The sequence below is a fragment of the Pan paniscus genome, chromosome 19, assembly GCF_029289425.2.
Source record: "Pan paniscus chromosome 19, NHGRI_mPanPan1-v2.0_pri, whole genome shotgun sequence".
Lineage (NCBI taxonomy): Eukaryota > Metazoa > Chordata > Mammalia > Primates > Hominidae > Pan > Pan paniscus.
In genome coordinates, this window is record NC_073268.2 from 71,919,680 (window position 1) to 71,939,497 (window position 19,818).

The 19,818-nt window shown below is 39.0% G+C and overlaps 1 protein-coding gene across 8 annotated transcripts in view; it reads left to right on the forward strand.

The window, feature by feature from the left end:
• The first annotated feature begins 10,574 nt into the window (after positions 1 to 10,574).
• Positions 10,575 to 19,818, forward strand: part of PCTP (phosphatidylcholine transfer protein) — a 94,321-nt gene continuing 85,077 nt past the window's right edge. For 5 of the 8 annotated variants that reach the window (XR_004667257.3, XM_055101101.2, XM_008970608.5 and 2 more), the window contains exon 1: positions 10,619 to 10,816. Coding sequence is in view for 5 of the 8 variants with exons in the window: in XM_055101101.2 (XP_054957076.1) it covers positions 10,676 to 10,816 (141 nt within the window). In the remaining 3 variants the exon portion in view is untranslated. Of the gene's footprint in view, positions 11,050 to 19,818 lie in introns of all 8 variants that reach the window. The other 3 variants (XM_003817412.5, XM_057300225.2, XR_008954956.2) reach the window with 3 other exon arrangements.

The window sequence follows — 19,818 nt, forward strand, 5'->3', positions numbered from 1 at the left end:
AAAGGGTAAGGATGGCTGAAGTGCTGAGGAGGACAGGTGAAGTGGAGAGGACAGCATGGGGGTGCGGGGGTTGAAAAGAGAACACAGGACTTTGTAGGCAAGGAGTTTGAATTATATTTAATGCTCTGTGATGTCATGGGAGGATTTTAGGGAGGGCATGGCATGATCTCCTTATCATTTTAACACAGCTTTCTCTGTCTCTGTGTAGGGAGTGGATCCAGCAGGGAGATGTCAGAAGGTCACTGAATCATCAGGGCAACATTGATAGTGGCTTCAGCTGGGTGGGCAGTCCAGATAGAAAGAAATGAACAGTTTTCAGCTATGTGGGAAGTAGAAATGGAAAAATTGTTGACAAATCGGATATAGGGTTTGAAGAAAGCAGAAAAATATAGTTGTAAGGTTTTCAAACTTCCAAACAAATCTGATTTGTCCTCATGGACACACAACCTTAGTGAAAAAGCAAGCAGGAGGCGCCTAAATAAGTTTTCTTCCCTGGTGGAAGTGGTCTATATTAAGTCTGCTGAAGTCACCCAGAGCATAGTCTACTTTCCCAGAGAAAGACAGCCAGGACTCTGATCCAAACTTGAGACCTCCACTATAAAGTGAAGATTTCAGGTGCAGGAAAAAAGACATCGATATTTATGCAGATTAATATGAGGGTGCAGTTCTGTAGTCTGGGGATCACAGCCCAAGTGTAACTCTAGACTTTCGGGCTGAAATATCCTGGTGTTGAACTTGGATCTCCTGCCATGATGAATCAGGGAACGGAAGGGACTTCGTAATACAATACATCCAGCTTGTCTGTGGAATCCCGTTACTGGAAGAAAGGTGAATGATGACTTTATTCTCTGATCCCTTCCGGGATTCAAACAAACCTAGTGTTCTGAACTGTCAATTTTGTTTAGTGAGTTTCACATAAAGTATCTGTATTAACAGGTAAAACTGTAAACTCATCTTTCCTGACATCTGATTTTCATGTTCTTATTTTACTTATGTTAGCAGGCTAAATATACCATGGACTCTCAGTCTTTATGGATGTATGACAACATGGTTTGACTAACTGAATAACAAAGTTATTATCCAATCCTTGTGCCTCAATTCCCTTATCTGTAAAATGAAAGTGGTAGACTCGATAACACATAACATGTACATAAAATGATTTCTCCAATTCGTTGTTTGTGTTCATGTGTTTACATGGACTACTGGTTAAGGATGAGATTTGGCATCTGATACATCTTTGTACTCTACAGCAGCCATTATGGCCATGAAACCATAAAAATTTATACTGAAGGAGCTTTCAGATGTAGCCTTTAATATATTCTTTTATCTATTAGTGTACTCACTCATTTGACAAATATTTATTAATGATAAATACACAATTGTCAAATGAATGAATACATAAATAAGAAAGAGAATACATTAAAGGTGATATCTAAATTATTTTTCAGCATGACATTATATGACATTTATGGCTATAATGGTTCATAAAAAGCCTTTTGGTAATGAAGACCTTTATAAATGTAATGGGGTTAGAAGCTGTGTTCACTGCTTCATGCCTGCAGATTTGACATCCATAATAGATGCCCAAAACATGAGAAAGGGGGCTCTGAAATCTCACAGAACTGACTCTAAACTCCAGCTCTGCCTTTGACCTGCCCATGAGACCTTGGACAACTTACTTCACTTCTCTAAACTTCAGTTTCTTCCTGTGCAACCTGGAGATTATAATAGAACTAACTTCACGGTGGCATTGTTGGAATTAAATGAAAACACTTAGCATAGTTCCTGGTCCATAATGAGTACTCGGTAGGCTTAAACTATTATTAACTGACTGTTGCAAGTTATTTTATAAGCTTTAGAGGCCAGCAACAGTGGTCTCTAAAGCTTATAAAATGACATTTTTTTTTTTTGCTTCTTCATTGCCCTACCATGATAAGACTCTAGTGCTTGTGTGTGTGTGTGTGTGTGTGTGTGTGTGTGTGTGTGTGAGTGTGTGATGTTTTCTCACTTTGTCCCGCAGGTGGGAGTGCAGTGGCGTGATCTTGGCTCACTGTAACCTCTGCCTCCTAGCTTCCAGTGATTCTCCTGCCTCGGCCTCCTGAGTAGCTGGGATTACAGGCGTGCTACTGTACTTTAATAGGAGTAGACATGCAATAGTACAAGTTGAATAGACTAGAACTAAACTGATTTGGATGGCAATTGAAACATTAAAATAGACTCTGCTGCAGAATTTAGAAATGCCTATCAAGTGTTCACTTTCACTTTTAGGAGTGCTTTTGCTCATATTATCTGTTTAATCATGTCAGCAAATCCTTGAGATCGGCATTATTATTTTTACATCACTGTTAAGTAAACAGGTTTAAAAAATTAAAGTGACTTGTCTGGTTCTTAAAGTGACTGGAACTTGTCCTTGACTCTTATCTTGGGAATCCACATACCAAATTAATTCTACAATGTGAAAAATATCTTTAGGGGAAGTGAGAAGTTCTGATCTTACCCAGATGTTTTCTCTATGATACCACATATTTCATTCACTTCTCAATTGCTCGGTGCATAATAGCTTTTACTAGTAAATAAGAACAGATACAGTAGCCTCCCTTTAGCCATGGTTTCATTTTTTCAGGTTTCGGTTACTTGTCAACTGAGGTCTGAAAATATTCAAAGGAAAAATTCCAGAAATAAAAGAATTCATAAGTTTTAAATTGTGTGCCATTCTGAACAGCGTGGTGAAATGTTGCACCATCTCACCCCCTTCCACCTGGGACATGACTTATTCCTTTGTCCACTGTATCCACTCTGTCTACGTTGAGTGACTCACCTGCTGGAAGGCAGCCAGCTCAGTTATCAGATTGTCATGATAATTCAGTGCCTTTCTTCAAGTAACCCTTATTTTACTTAATTATCCTATGTGATGAATAGTTATTGTTGTTAATATCTTACTGTGCATGATTTATGAACTAAATTTTATGACAGGTATATATAGGTAGGGAAAAACGTAGTGTATGTAGGGTTCAGTAAAGAAAAATCATAGTGTTTGCAGGGTTCAGTACTCTCCGTGGTTTCAGGTACCCACTGGGGGTCTAGAAACACATCCCCTGAGGATAAGGGAGGACTATTGTATACTTTTAGTGTCTCAATTTCTTGAAAAAAGTTGATCAACAGGTAATGCATGTGTGTTCTCTATGCAGTTAGACATCTGTGAACATTCATTCATTCATTTTTAATAGCATTCCAAAATAGTGTTTTTCTTCTGCTATTTTTTCATTACAATTATACCTTTATTAGAATTTTTAAATTTAAATTATGTGTAATTCAAAAACACCAAAAGGGGCAGATAGTAATAGAACATTCATGAACCCACCACCCAGCATATACATTAATATCATGCCTTATTTACTTTATAATTTTTAAAAAAAATAAAATATTACAGCTACCACTGAAGTTAATCTGAATCCCTCCTATTTACATTTTAAACACTTCAGGGCATATGTATAGTTTATAAACACTATAAAGTTTCTTACCCTGTACATCCTTCTGTGACTTGCTTTTTTCATTTAACAGTTTTCAAGATTTATTCATGATATGCAAGTATATATATTTTTTATTTAAAAAACTATCAGATGAACATATTTATTTATTTATTTACTCTGTGGTTGGTGGATATTTATGTTGTTTCCAAGTTTTTTCCACTAAAGTAATGTGCATCCTTATGCAATATTATCAGTTCTCTCAGGTATACTCAAAAGTGGAACTGCTGGGTCAGACTGTGTGTATTCTCACATTTAATAGGTCTTGTTGAGTTGTTTTTAAAACTACTATTTGCACTTTAACCAGAATGTTTTATGTTGGAACTTCCATTTCCCTGAAAATTCACCAACACCTAAAGTCAGATTTTAAAGTTTTTGCCAATTTTCTGTAAATGAAATGGTACAATTGATTTTGCATTTTTCCAATTACTATGTAAGTAGAACAGCTTTTCCTTGTATATATGCTGTTTGGGTTTTTTCCACTGTTCATATTCTCAGTTGCATTATTTGGGCTTTCTTATTGATTTCTGAAATTTTGTTGTATATTTTCAATATCGATCCTTTGTTGGCTATGTGAGTAACAAATGTCTTCTACCAATCTATGTGATGGATTTTAATTTGTTTATAGTGTATGACTGAACAGGAACGCTTGCTTTTTAAAGTAAGCAATAATTAATCTTTTATGGTTTGTTCTGTATTGTGTCTTTAAGATTTTTTTTTTTAACTTTTAGGTCATAAAGATTTACTCCTATATTATAATTTAAAAGTTTCCACGTTTTGCCTTATGCAGTTGGTTCTTTACATGTCTGCAATTTCCATTATTGTATGATATGATACAGGAATATAATTTTAAAAATAAGGATAGCCAGTTGTTCCAACAGCAGTTTTAAAATTGTCCATCCGTGCTTATGTACTATGTTTCAAAATGTACATGGACTTGATGATGGATAGAAAGCTGTTACATGAGTTTTTTTAAAATCATTTTTTCCCTAGCCCTAGGTCAATATTAAATTATTTTCTTTATGATAAATCCTAATATCTTACAGGGAATATTTTTATTTTTTCCCTCCTACTTTAAAAAATTGCTTTCCTATGTTTTCAAATTGCATGACCTTTAACACTTTCTTATGAATTTTAGAATTGGTGTGTCAAATTCCTTGAACACCCTTTATGGAAATCTATTTAAATACCATTGGATTTATAGTTTGTATAGATAGAAATGGTGTTTAAAATATTAAATATCTTAAGCCATATGTATAGTATCAGTGAGAGGTCAGTGCAGAAAACAATCACTCTCTAGGTATCTAAGCAGAAATGAATTTAATACAGGGAATTAGTTGTGGGCTAGCTCCTGGAATAAGTATGTATTTGTTTTGTTTTTTTGTTTCCAAATGTATAGGGGGCAGAAACTGGCTATTTTTGTTCATTTGCTCCTTCTTCTTCTTCTTTTTCTTTTTTCTTTTTTTGCATTGTCATTGGAGAACAGTATTGATTCTTCTGTATTTGTTGAAAACATCCTTTGTGGCGTACAAGATTGCCAATTTTAATGAATGTTTTATGAGGATTTGCAAATGTTGGTGTGTTCTACTTATTGAGTATGAGGTTCTATATATGACCTTTAGATCTAGCGTATGAGTTTTATGCTTAAATCCTCCCTATCCACCAGTTTTTTTTTTTGTCTGCTTGGTCAATTTCCTAAAAAAGAGCCTTAAAATGTTCCACTGTAATGATGAATTTGCTGATTTCTCCTTATACTGATGATAATTTTTGCCTTACATATTTGAGATTAAGTTGTAAAATGAATACATACAAATTTAAGCATTCCGAATACCTGAAGAGTTATCATTTTACCATTAACTCAGAAACTTCTATTAACTTTTTTCTTTTAAAGTCCATTTAGTCTGATATTTTAGGAGTCACACAAGCTTTCTTTTGTTTCAGATTTACTTGTATATATTTTCCATACCTTTAACTTCACATTTCTGTGTAATTATGTTTTAGTTATTGTCTCTTATAAATACATATATCTGGGTTTTTCCTAAATTTTTATTTTGAATAATTTCAAATATGCAGAAAAGTTGAAGAAATAGAAAATAAAATCCTGGCTACCTTTCATCTAAATTTATCAATTATTTATTTTGTCACTTTTGCTTCTCTATCTATATATCAATCACACTTTTTTTAATGGAACCATCTGAACATAAGATGCAAGTATCATGCTGCTTCACCCCTAAATAATTCAGCATTCATTTCTCAAGAATAAGAATATTATTCCACTCAACCACAATAACATTTTTTACACCTACAAAGTCAACAATAGTTTTATAATATTTTCTAAAAGTGGTGCATAAACAAATACCCCCAATTATCCCAGAAATGCCTTTTAATGGCTTTTTCCTAATCCATGACTCAAGATTTATGCATGACACATAATTATTATTTCCCTTGACTTTTAGAATAGTTTCTTTCATATTGAATTGTTTTACTAGTTATTCTGAGGAATTTTCCACTTACTGGATTTGTCTGATTGGGGTCTTATGACTAGTTACAAGTTAGATATTTTGGCAAAAATGTTTAGGTGATATTATAAACTTATTGCATCATGTCATGGAGGCTGTGATGTCAGTTGTCCCACTATTTGTGATGCAATTGATAGCTTGGTTAAGGTGGCAACCACTAGATCTTCCCATTATAAAGTTACACTTTCCTGACTGTACGTAGTAAGTAATCAATGGGTGATTCTTCGCAATCAAATGAAAAGTCTAATCTGCATACCCTTTCACCCAGTGGTTGCAGCATCCATTTATGATCCTTGCCTAAATCTATTAATTATTAATAGGGGGTCAAAGAATGCAACTTTTCAAATGTTGACATTATTTCTACCTGAATTTTTTGGCATTCTTTTCTAAAGAAGAAATTTTCTCCTTTCTGTCTTCCCTATTTTTCTTCCCTACTTTTTTTTTTAATTGAGTAACACTGTGGACACACAGATTTCTTTTTAAATCCAATATTTTATAATCTATTACTATAACTATTCTTTGTGATCTCAAATTTCCCAAAATTTGGAGACTGGGAACTCTTTCAAGCCAACTCCCATATCTTTTAGACATAACTCTAATTGTCTTTGAACATCTCTCCTTATTCTCAGGCACAACATGTTTTAGGCTTACTTTAGAAGTTCCCTGCCCCAGTTCTAGAATCAGTCTTTTTTCCAAGAATCTTTTAGTAGACAATGATATACAGAAGCCAAGAACTGGCCACAGGTGCGCTCAATGCTAATGGCGTGCCAATGCTTCTAGGCTTCCAGATCATTTTAATGGACAGATCAAGGAACATACACACACACACACACACACACACACACACACTGAATTGTACTGCATTGCTGGATATATCACAACTTGTTTTATCCATTCACCCATTAAAGGTCATTTGGGTTGTTTCCAGTTTGGGGCTAATACAAATAAAGCTTCCATGAACATTTCTGTACAAGTCGATGTTTGAACAATGCTTTATTTTTTTCTCTTGGGTGAATACCTAGGAGTATGATGATTAGATTGTATGGTAAGTATACGTTTAACTTTTTAAAAAAATTGTCAGTTTTCCAAAGCATTTGTACTGTTTTCATTTCTACCAGCAATGTATGAGAGTTCTAGTTCCTCAGCATCCTTGCCAACACTTGCTTTGATTAATCTTTTTAATTTTAGCTATTCTAAAATAGCCATAGTGGCACTTAATTGTGATTTTAATTTACATGACCCTATTGACTAATGTTGTTGAGCATCTTTTCATATTCTTATTTGCCACCAGTATATATTTTTTGGTGAAGTGTCTGTTTAAATTTTTTTTTTTTTACCTATTTTTATTGGGTAGGTTTTTTTTATCATTGATTTGTGAGAGTTCATATCCTTAAAGTTTAATATGCACAGTTAAAGTAAACTAAAAAACACTAAAATTAATATCTTGCATCTGCCTCCTTAACACAGCTCTGATCTTGCCCTCCCTTGTTCCAGGTTTCTGTAGGTTAGAACTTTTGTTCCACTTTATTTTTATATGTGCCTTTTTTTTCTGTATTCTCCCCACCCACCCATCCCATCCCCTGGCCTCTTTATTCTCTGATTATTGGGCTTCAGTAAGAAGTGTTTAGCCTTTTCAATGTGTCCTTCGTGTTTCTTAATTACTCTTTCATGTTTTCCATTTCTTTATACCTCTGTTGTGCTTCCTGGGAATTTACTCATCACAGCTACTTTCTTATGCCCTGATCTCTCTTGAACTGTGGTAGGGCAACCATTTTACCTTTCTTTTAAATTTTTAATTTTAATAACTATATTTTGTATTTATGGAGGGTCTACTTGGTTATTTTTCAAAGTCAATGCTCTTCTCTTCCCCATCTGCATTGTGAATCACATTAAAGGTAGATGCTAATCAGACAATGGATCAGCATTTCACCTTTATTACAAATAAAGCTGCTTGGAGAACAGGGCTTGGGTTTGTGGCAACAATAGAATTATAACACTCTGCCTGTAATCAAACTTGCCATCCAGGCACAGGCATCATTAGGAAACCTAGATTCTGGTGTCAGAGCCTGTCCTCTTGAGTCTACTATACAACCTAGGGCAGATGAGAATGCATATTTTCTACGAGTAGACAGTTGCCAAAAAGGAAGAGCCAGAAGGGTTGATCTAGACCTGACCAGTAGTTCCTTCTCCTAAACTCATCAACTACAGTCATGCACATCATAATAACTTTTTGGTCAATGTTGGATTGCCTATATGATGATGGTCCCATATGATTATAGCACCATATTTTTATTTTACCTTTTCTATGTTAATTAGGTTTAGATACACAAATACCATTGTGTCACAATTGCATTCAGTATTCAGTACAGTAACATGCTGTACAGGTTTGTGGCCCATGAACAATAGGCTCTACCATACAGCCTACATATGTAGTAGAATCTACCATCTAGGTTGGTTTAAGTGCACTCTATGATGTATGCTTCAGGATGCAATTGCCCGATGACACATTTCTCAGAATATATCCCTGTCATTAAGCAATGCATGGCTGCATTTAAATCACCCATCTTCTCCAGAGTAGGAGTTGAGCAAATGAGTGAGGTCAAACATATTTCCCTAATGGAAGTTCCTCCACTGGGAAACATTGCATGGGGAGGTGGGGAGAGGACGAGTCATCCATTCTAAGAATATTCAGGAGCTGGTGTTGCTGGCTTTCATTCTCTCTTCCCTTTCTGAAACCTGGAAGTATCCTTTTTCACTTTTCAGCTAAACTATGTATTTACAACTATTTTCAACACGTTTTAACCAACATTTCCATGTTTGAAGCCAGGAGCTTTAGCTGCCATTTTGCCAGAAGTTGTTTCAGAGAGTTTTTTTTCACAAAGGAAACAGGCTATTAAGGCAACTTCTCAAGAACAGGCCTTCCTGGATCCCTTTCCTAGCTGTTTTTAGACTTTAGAGATACCATAAAATATTTCCTAACATTATTCTTTCATTAACTGTAATAAAATAACTGAGTGTAAATCTCAGCATATTCAAGGGTATATTTATTTTTCTCCTGAGTTTATTAGGCAACACACTTTTAAACACATACAATAAATACAATTTGAAGTGCGTGCCTTATATCTTGCATGATGTCGTTTGTGCTCTTATGCTTGTCTCCATTAGTCTATTGCCATAGAGTAATAAAGCTTTATCAAATCAAATCTTTATAATGGATTCCTTGAAGATACTTGAAAATACTTCATAGCCAATAGTTTTTACACAATTGGTTTTTCAAGCAATGAATTTCCATTTAAATAAAATATGGATTTACAATACATAGAAAATTTACAAGGAGTTATAAAACAGTGGGAAAGTATGTCTAGTCTAAACTTTTGTGCATTTAGTCTAGGAAAATTTCACATCCCTCTTTCCACACCTATAAAACCAAACAGAACCAGGACTGACTTGAGGAAAGCAATTATTTATCTCTGCTGTGTCTAACTAAGCAAGCTGCCAAATGTGATCATTTGCCTGATTGGAAGTTCGCATAAATGAAGACTTTGCCATCAACTTTCTTTCAAGTAAGGAAAGAAAAGCATTTCAATATAGTAATGCAAAACAAGTGGAAATTGTTATTGAACATTTACTTGGACGGGCACTGTACAAAATTATTCCTTGTCCAACCACCTCCTCAGCTGTAACTGGTAGCACAATTCTTGACCCATTTTACAGATTAGGAAACATGAGTTTCCAGAGTTTATTGGCACTCATGTGGCTGTTACATCGTTTTGATGTTTAAACGACCTACTTTACTCAAAGTCAGGTAGTACAGTCTGCTGGTGGGACATACAGTATTACTCAAGGGACTTCAAAGGAACAAGAAGATGTTTGAGTTGCACAGTGAGCTAAATTATGCAAGTTGCAGAAATCCTAGGTGGATAGTACGACACCTTTCAGATCAGTTTCTACCCTCAAGGGTGGCAACAACCTTGTAGATCCATTATGGATTAGGTTTCTAAAGTGTTTTGGTGTTATGAACCCCTAGAGTCTTCTGGGGAATCCAATGGACCTCGTCTCAGAATAATGTTTTACAATGTATAGCAGAAAGAAGAGAAATTATATTGAAATACACTTCTGGCATTTGACCCCTTAGGATTTTTCCAGCATTTCTACTCTGCCCACCTCTCCTCTCATGTCTACCAAAGAGACTTTCTCTACTTTATTCAGAAAGGTAAATGAGAGACACTCAAACAGGTCTGTAGGTTATGGGAGTAGCAGGGAGTATGGGATGGGCTACTGAGGAGCTGTTTTTGAGGTGACATCACTGTCTCCCTTCCTCTTCCTTTTCGCTTCCCTCTGGAAGCCTCCTCACTTCTCCAGCTCTTCCTTCCTTCCTTCCCCACATCAAGTCCAATTTTTCTCCTTTTACTTCTTGTCTATCCTCCTCACTCCTTGCTCAGCCCCGCCCGCTTTTCTAGGCCCGCCCCTCCAGGGCCCCACCCTCAGGCCGCTCCTCCAGTCTAGGCCCCGCCTTCTCCTCAGTTTCCTGCCAATGACGCTGGGGCAGCCCGGTCACCCCGCCCCCAGGCCCACACCAAGGGTGTCCGCGGCCTGCCCTCCAGGCGGAGGAGCCCGGACTGCGGAAGGATGGAGCTGGCCGCGGGAGGCTTCTCGGAGGAGCAGTTCTGGGAGGCCTGCGCCGAGCTCCAGCAGCCCGCTCTGGCCGGGGCGGACTGGCAGCTCCTAGTGGAGACCTCGGGCATCAGCATCTACCGGCTGCTGGACAAGGTAGCGGCCAACCCGCTGGAGGACCGCGGGGCCTAGAATGCGCCGGGGTCGACCTCCCCGCAGGGAGTGCGGGGCGGCAGTCGCGGAAGGGACAGGGGCGGGTCTTCTCCGGCTCAGGAAGGAGCTCCGCCCGGACCCTGTCTCAAGCTCTGGAGCTAGCGCAGGGGCGGTGCTTCCAAGTGACTGCCGTGCAGATCCAGGGGAGTTGGAAGGTCACAGGAGTTCAGCCTCAGGTCAGGCCCGACGGGGCATGTAGTTAGAAGTTAATGATAGTTGAAACGTGGGTCAGCTGGTTCCTAGGCCCGTGCACACGTCTGCAAGGGACGTTGATCCTCACTCTCCAATGCGTGTCAGTGGCATATGGGGGCTGGGGTGGGGGAGGGGCGGTATCTTAGGGCTTGGATATAGGAGGAAAAGAAACAGAACTTTTCAAGGACTGGATGTGCAGGGTGGTGTCAGGGGTTGCCGAGAAGGGCCCTACTGTTTTAGTGACTCGTTTCTTTTGGTTGTTGCCCCTTCCTTCCAATTTGCTCTTAATAAGTTGAGTCCGAATCTTCAGGCAGGAGTAAAGATGTAGGAGGAATGGGATTGGTTGTTGAAGTCTTTGGAACCAGGTAGCCATCCAGGTGGAAGGCATTGCCCCTGAGGCCTGTCATCCAAGGCTTGTCATCAGTAGCTTTGTGTAATAGTCGCAGCATGGCAAGTAGTTTAAAAGTCGCCTGCAGGTAATGTGGGTGAAACTGAAGTTTCCTAATACAGGACCAGGATATTATAGTGTTAGAGTTAGGAGGATACCTCATGCTCACCTGGTTAAACCCCAAGTTTCATAGGTGAAAGCAACAGGCCTCAAGGGTGAAGTCACTCCTGAAATGGCCCAGATAAGTGAATAGCAGAGGTGGGATTGGAGGGTTCATGATCTTGTGAATGTCAAACATGTGGTTGCCTTTTTAGGCACTTGCATTTTTGTTTACATCAAATATAGTATTTTTATATTTTAAAACAGAAAACAAACGTATGCAATATTTAGAAGTTGCTCACCTGTTAAACAGGAATGAAAACTCTGCCTGTCTCATTGCAGGGTTGTTAGGGGGTTCAAATCCAATCTGTCAGATATGTGTGAAAATTTGATAGCTGTAAATAACTCTACAATGCACAGGACAGTGACCCCATACCTCTCCCGGGGAAGAATTATCCAGTCCCAAATTGTAATATTGCCAAGGTCAAGAAACCCTACTCTAAATAAATGGAGAATATAGGTATTATGAAGAAATTTCCTGTCTAAATACATATATATTTGCTTTGGATGCAGTCCGTCCCTCTCCAGTTAGTGGGACTGTAAAATATGCTATTTGGAATACTTACAAATTAGTAGGGCTGGCCTTTCCATAATCCAGGACACAGCAGATACTGCAAGTGGCTAAGCTGCCATATTTACTTTTTTTCTGTATACAGATGTTATATCTTGATGGATTACTCACTCAACAAACTCTGAGTGCTTGCTGTGTACTAGGACCATTGGGTTTAACAAGATGATCAAGAAGTTCACAGTCTAGAACAGGCAGAATTAATTTCTTAGGGTAACTTTAAAAGGTACCTTAGTTTGAAAATTGATACATTTTCAGAAAAAGTCTTTCTTTTAATTTTTATTTTTTAGAGATGAGGCCTTGCTATGTTGCCCAGGTTGGTCTTGGAACTCCTGGGCTCAAGCATTCCTCCTGCCTCAGCCCTCAGCCTCCCAAAGTGCTGGGATTACAGGGATGAGCCACCACACCCAGCCAGGCAAAATTCTTTTATCTTCTCTGCTATTCCATTTTTCTTACCAGCCACATCAAGGCTTTGGCCAAGTTTTGTTGATTCAACTGCTCAGACGTGTCTAGCATCTGGCTTATTTCCTCCCATTTTCTTTCCTTTATCTTTGCTACTTTGGGTACTCAGCACCCCTCACTTAGAATTGCAGTGACCTCTTAACTAGTTTTTGGCCTACCAGCTCTCTGCTCCTGTCTATCCTACACCTTCCAGTGCATTCAAACATCTGAGAAGCAGTGATCTTATCACTACCTTTTCAGTGGCCTATTGATTGCAGAAATAATAATAATCATCACTGTAATAGCTAACATTTATTGCATGATTTCTTATAATTCAGGTGCTAAGTGTTTTGGAAGTATTGATTTACTCAACCCTATGATAAGGTACTATGATGATCACCTTTTTACCTATATATAAATGAATGCATAGAAAGGTTAAGTTGGTTTCTCAAGATTCCAGCTAGGATCCAAACCCAGCTGTCTGCCTCCAGTCCTGTGTCTTCAACATGCTCCTGCATTGCCTCTCCAAACAGAAGGCAAATGCTGCCTGGTGGGTACACTGAACTAATTTGGTCTCAACTCCCATTTCCATCATTCTCTCCCATGACCATAGACCTGACATCTTCTCCTCTAGCGAGCCCAGACCACTGTGCCATCTTCCCTGTATACAGACGAGGCAGTTGAGGTCCAGGGAAAGTCAGTGGCATATACAAAGCACATGGCTAAGAAGTGGTGAATAAAACTGGGATTTAGATCCAAGTCCATCTGCCCATGAAGCCCCTACTCTTTCCCCAAGCCACACACACTCTTTTTCTAATAAAGCTTCCAGCATGTGGGATGGACCGTCTTAGGAGGGTGAGTCCTCATTATTGGAAGTACAGTACTGTGTTGGAGAAAAAACTCAAACTGTGTTTTTTTCATTATCTCAACATCGCCAACAACACAGAGGCACAGAAGACTCCTGTGACCAAATGTCTGAGGATGTCTCTCCAAACACCAAGTAAGCAGTCAGTTTTGCGGTGGACGTCAGCTAGGTGTCCTCCTGTTCAGTGTTGACACTACCTACCTGGAAATAGTGTCAGATCCCATAGGTTGAGGTCCCAGTCCCACAAGATTAACCCCCTCTTCCCTGCCACTTGTAATGCCAGTTGAAAGCCCCAGGTTGTTTTACCTGTGCTTCTGACCAACTGGCTGTAAATAGGGGATCCCATGACCCCCTCCTTGGATTCAATTAATTTACTAGAGAGGCTGACAGAACTCAGGGAAACACTTGCTTACATTTACTGGTTTATTATAAAGGATACTACAAAGTATACAGATGCATAAGATGAGATATGGGGGAAGGATCTTGGAACTTCCATGCCCTCCTTGGATGCGTCACCCTCCAGGAACCTCTATGAGTTCAGCTATCCAGAAACTCTCTGAACTCCCTCCTCTTGGGTCCTTTATGGAAACTTCATTGGCTAGGCATGATTGAAGCATGGACAACAGTGTTGAAATATGACTGGACAGAAAAGGTCTCATCTCATATTAATAGACTGATTGGGGAAACCCAAGAAGGCCTGTCCAGATTCTTCTGGCCTCTCCATGCGACATTCCTTCTTCCAGGGTATGAGGCAGGACCCTCCCTGGAATAAAGGTCTTGCAACTCTTGGCTCAACTCCTGAGGCCTAAAGTGCACCAACGTACAAAAGACTGTAACGAGGGCTATGAGAGTTATGAACCAGGAACAGTGGATAGAAACCTGTGTGTGTGTGTGTGTGTGTGTGCGCGCACGCGTGTGTGTATTGGATGTACAGTACTGGAGTATGTATGTGGGTGTGTGTGTATACTCTATGTCCAATACACACACGCCCCCACACATATGTATACACACATATGTAAATTATATATTTATATACACACATATACATATGTATGTATATGTATACATTTTGTATATATAGCTCATAATATCACAAGTACTGTATTCAGAAAGGAGACCAGAGACAATTTGTTTATATACTTCATTGAGCCTTTATTGAGGATCTGCAATGGGTCAGATTTCCATCTATGGAAATGGATCTGAGATAGAGTTGCTCCCCTGAAGATTCTAGTGGCTTAGTTATGAAGTTATGGGCGTCGGTTGGACTGATGGTCCTTTAAGGACCCGATTGTGCATAGCATGCTTGCCACTGTGTGGTACGAGCTGGTTGTGATGACCGTTGGCTTTGCTTCCCACACTCAGCATAGAGGTGGCCAACCTAAGGCCAAAGCTATGTGGCTTCTTGGGGCTCTTGAGCAAGATTTGAAACAAGAATAGAGAAAAAGAAAATTGTGACCATGATTTAAATGATGCTGTAACAAAGTTACTGTTACATGTTTTTAAAAGACTGAAAGAAGAGTAGAGGCTCTTGAAAGAGATTTCAATGTAGCAAATTGTATTTTGAAATAAAAATAATAGAATTGTGTCCTTTTTTTTAGTAGACACAAATGATTCTGAATCCTGTTCTTGGACAAGTGGGCAATTTTGATGTACAACTTTTGATAATTTTTTTTTGTTTTCTATTTTTCTCTTAAATCACAAAATTCTGGACTGGAAAGTTTCTTCTAAGCCATGCTGTCCAACACAATCATCTTTTTCCTCTACTTCTTCTTTCTTTGCCTACTCTATTTCCTTCCTCTCTTATTTCTTCTCCATGTTGTAATGATAATAACTTTGTTTGATGCTGCAAATTATAAATGCTGTCATATAAGTTTTCACTTATCCTTCTAAACAGATGTGGAAGATAGGCAAGAATAGGCTTACTTTACAAATGGAAATAAGATCCAGAGTTGTTGAGCGAGCCACATAAGACCTCATAACTAATAACTGATGTGAACAGTCTGCTATGATAAACTCAGTACCAAATACACAACTTGCTTCACAAGAACTACATTCTGTTTCCAGAGGCTAAAGCAAAACTAGACCAGGGCTGCCATGGGTATTGTGGGAAAAGCATGGATTTTGGAGTCATATAGTCCTGTGTGAGAGTCTCAGCTCTGTTCCTGTATCATTCATTTAAGCATTTGGGAGATATTCATCAACTGCCTCCCATGTGCTACTGTCTTCACAGACCCTGGGGATAAGTGGTGAAGAAGGAACATGGTGCTGCTGCTTCAATGAATGAGCTTCTTAAACATGGATCATATTCATTGATAAGAATAAGCCCATAGTATGTGATGAAATGTCCAGTGGAAAATGCTATAAAGTACTTTAAAGAAAATGTTATAAAGAAAATAAAGCGAGATAAAAGGATAGAGAGATGGCATGGCAGGGTAGCCAGGGGTGATGTGATGTGTTTCAGATAAGGGAGTCCAGAAAGGCCCTCTGTGGAGGTAACATTTGGCCGATTTGAATAATGCAAATATCTGGAGGAGAAATGAATCTGAGAGTGTTTCTCAAAGTTCAAGCACATTGGAATCACTCGAGAGAGCTTTACAAACCATACCAAGCCCTACCTTAGGGATTCAGGTTTAACTGGTCTAGGGTGGGGCTTTGGTGATCCTTTTGAGAGGCTCCCCCTTCACATAGGGGTTAATTATTTTGTCCTCTCTACTTTCTTGTATGTTTGAAATCTTTCATAATAAAACCGTTTTATACGTGTGTGTGTGTATTATGAGTGTGTGTGTGTGTGTGTATATATATATATATATATATATATTTAGGCTTCTCAGGAGATTCATATGAGCATGCTGGCTTTTAAGCCACTGAGATAGAGGAACACTGGGTTCTAGTCCCTCAGCCAGGCTGAGCTTGCCTTATTTTCCAGGAGGAGCCAGGAGGCCCACAGGACTGGAGTGGATGTGAGATTGAAGAGTGGCCAGGGGCCAGGCACTACTTACTGGCCAGGTGATATTGATCAGTTACTTTTTCATTTTGAAATCTCAGTTTCCTCATTTGCAAAACCTGGATAATACTTACCTTTCAGGGTTGTTGAGAGGATTGAACGAAATGATAACATGGCAGAATGGTTCTCAAACTTGAGTGTGTATTGGAATCTCAAATTTGAGCATGCATTGAGTGTGCATTTGGATATATATATGTACACACACAAAAGCATGCATTGAGTGTGCATTAGAATATATATACACACACACATGCTTGTGTGTGTATATATGTATATATACATATATACATGTATACATATATACACATATATGTGTATATACACAAGCATGTGTGTGTGTATATATATTCTAATGCACACTCAATGCATGCTCAAGTTTGAGATTCTAATACACACTGAAGTTTGAGAACCATTCTGCCATGTATCATTTCATTCAATCGTCTCAACAACTCTGAAAGGTAAGTAGTATCCTGGTTTTGCAAATGAGGAAACTGAGACACACACACACACACGTATGTATATATATGTGGAAAATACTATATGTGTATATATATACACACACATATAGTATATATGAATATATACACGTATATATGTGTGTGTGTATATACTAATCACACTCATCAATGAATGTGATCCACGTTCTCATCAATGAATAAGTTCTATGTTCATGTATGTATGTGTGTAGATAGGTAGATAGATACTCTTCTTTTTTATGCATTATATTTCTAACCAGCTGCTGAGTGATGCTGAGGCTACTGGTCCGGGAACCACACTTTGAGAACCACTGGTGGATGGGGAGCATCTAGCATGGTGCTGAGGCAGTGCTGACAGTTAGAGCTAAAGTCAGAGGCAGGAGAATACCCTAGAGATGAGATGCAATGGAAATTGAAAGATGAAAGTGAGACCAAAAAATGTCTTAAGACAAAAGCAACATCCATTTTAGGGCTCCCTCTCCCTGATGTTTAAGTTAGTGGTCACTTGGGAGTAAATGTGGTCCCCTGAGCAGTGCTGAGAAGTTTCCCTGAGAGAAGGGCCATGGGTCACTTAGAAAAGCTCTTCCAGTGATCTGCAAGTCAGGCCCTTGCAGGAACTTCAGGCTTCGTTACCATGCCATTAACCACTGCCCATAGAGTGTGGAACCAGTGCGCGGAGGCTCACAGCTTCAATTTAGACAAAATAAATGTTGGACTGAAAAGCTCTGGCTGATGGCTTGACTTATTAAGTTTTTAAATCTAAATATCTGGCACTGTGAGAAGGGACAGCCTAAATTGTGTTTTTGTCCTTGAATAGGGCTTCTAATCAAAGAGTTTGGTGAGGAGCAGACAGTACTTTCCCAGGGACTGTTCTTCCCTGTGCTCTTGACCTACTAAAATTCTCAAAGACCAGCATGACTGGAAAAACTGCATTTGGGCAGGCTGGGCTGAGAGAAAGTTTGGCCTTTAGAGAGAAACACAGATCCAACTCACAGGAGAACAGATTTCACTCTATAGATGTGAAATCCCTACTCCTATTTCCCCAGATGGGATAATAATCCAATTAGCATCATGAGCCCCATTACTTCAGGATTGTAAAACTGTTCTGCTCCTTTCTGTCATCCTTCTGATTACCAGCATGATTGATAGAATCATTCTTGAGCCCTGGTCACTTTTGGAGCTGAAATTTACTTGTGGGCAGAGCCACCATTTCTCCAGGACACCCGTCTGTGGCATTCTACTTCCCACCATAGACCAAGGCCAGCTCCTTCTTTTCTGTCTCCCTTGAGTGTGCAACTGGGTAGATAAGTTAGAGTCTCAGTTTTTCCCTCTCCTCGCTTCTGTCTTAGGATAAGCCTGTGGGTATGAGGCCATGCGAGAATGCTGGTCTCTAGGTTCAGATTTGGTGGAAGGAGGGGAGAGGAAGGAGTAAGATGCCTCCCTTCTGTCTCCAGGTATAAGCCAAGCTTTATGCTCTCACTCTGTCTTTCACCAGATTGCTGTATGGCGATTACAGGAGGTGGCTATTAATAAAACAAAACACTGATATTTCATTCAGCCTTGGGAATCCCTTGAGAAGAGAGGTGACTTGTAGGGAAGGGTATAGGCATTCTGAATGCTTGGACATAATACCATACCAACATCTGGAGTGAACCAGCATGTGAATCTGGGGCAATGCTGAATAGAGGTTCTTGTCTCTATACATGTGCCTTTTCTGGACATTTTGCAGAACATCTTTAAGCCTCAGTTTTCCTGTCTGAAAAGTGGGTTTACTGATGGTCCATACCTTGTATCATTATTTGGATTAAGTGGGATAATCCATGTAAAAGCACTTGGATCAGTGCCTGCTGTTCAGTTAATACTCAGTAAACATCAGCTATGAGTATTGTTTTACCCAGCTGTGTGCAACCCTGAAGGATTAGACCTATCACGTTTTCTTAGAGAGGTCTTAAATATTAAATCAGATTTAGTCAACTATCTGTCTTTGTAGAGTCTTGGCACATACTTCCCAGCAGCAGCTGCAGCTTTGACTTCTGCCATTAGAACTGCTTTACTTTGATGAAAAATACTTATTTTTCATACCATCTGAGTCTATTACTTGCCCCAAAGTGGATGGACTTGGACAGCTTTTAGATAAGTAGATTGGGGGGGTTTTCCTGTCCCTCTGAGGAATGGAAATGAGCTCTTCTGTGAGAGGCAAAGAGAACTCAATGCACACTCATGAGTGCATTCACAGGATTTGAGAATATGTGATTTATCAAGACCACCTTGTAGTTAGTGGTGTAAATTCAGATAAACACCATAAATTGGAGGTAATGAGTGGTGCCTTTCTCCAGGCCTGGTTGGGTGATGGGACATCTACAGGAGATTACTCCTGTGTGGGGATTGCAAGTGTCATTTGCAAACATTATGACATTTTGACACATCTCATATGTAAATGCATAGCATCTCTTTCAGAGTTTATTCTGTTTGGGACAAATAAGTGTACTGTTGACAATAATATTTCTCAGAATACTTTAACCTTGTAAATATAATTGAAAACAAATTGCACAGCTGTTTTTTTTTACGCATTTGAATCACCATTGCTGAGAAATATACCAGTTTAATGTTTCGACAAGTTAGCCAGCGTGATAGCATCTCAAAAATTAGTGATAACAGTAACAGATTTCCTGGCCATGCATTCCCCTGTCTCCAGCCTCCATTTCTTCACTTATAAAGTGGAGTTAATGATGCTTACATCACAGGATTATTGCAAGTATTCATGATTAAGCCCAGCCTGGCTTAGAGCAGGTTCACTGTAGATATTGGTTTTCCTGAAAATGTACATTACAGTTCTGAATCCCAGTTCTTTA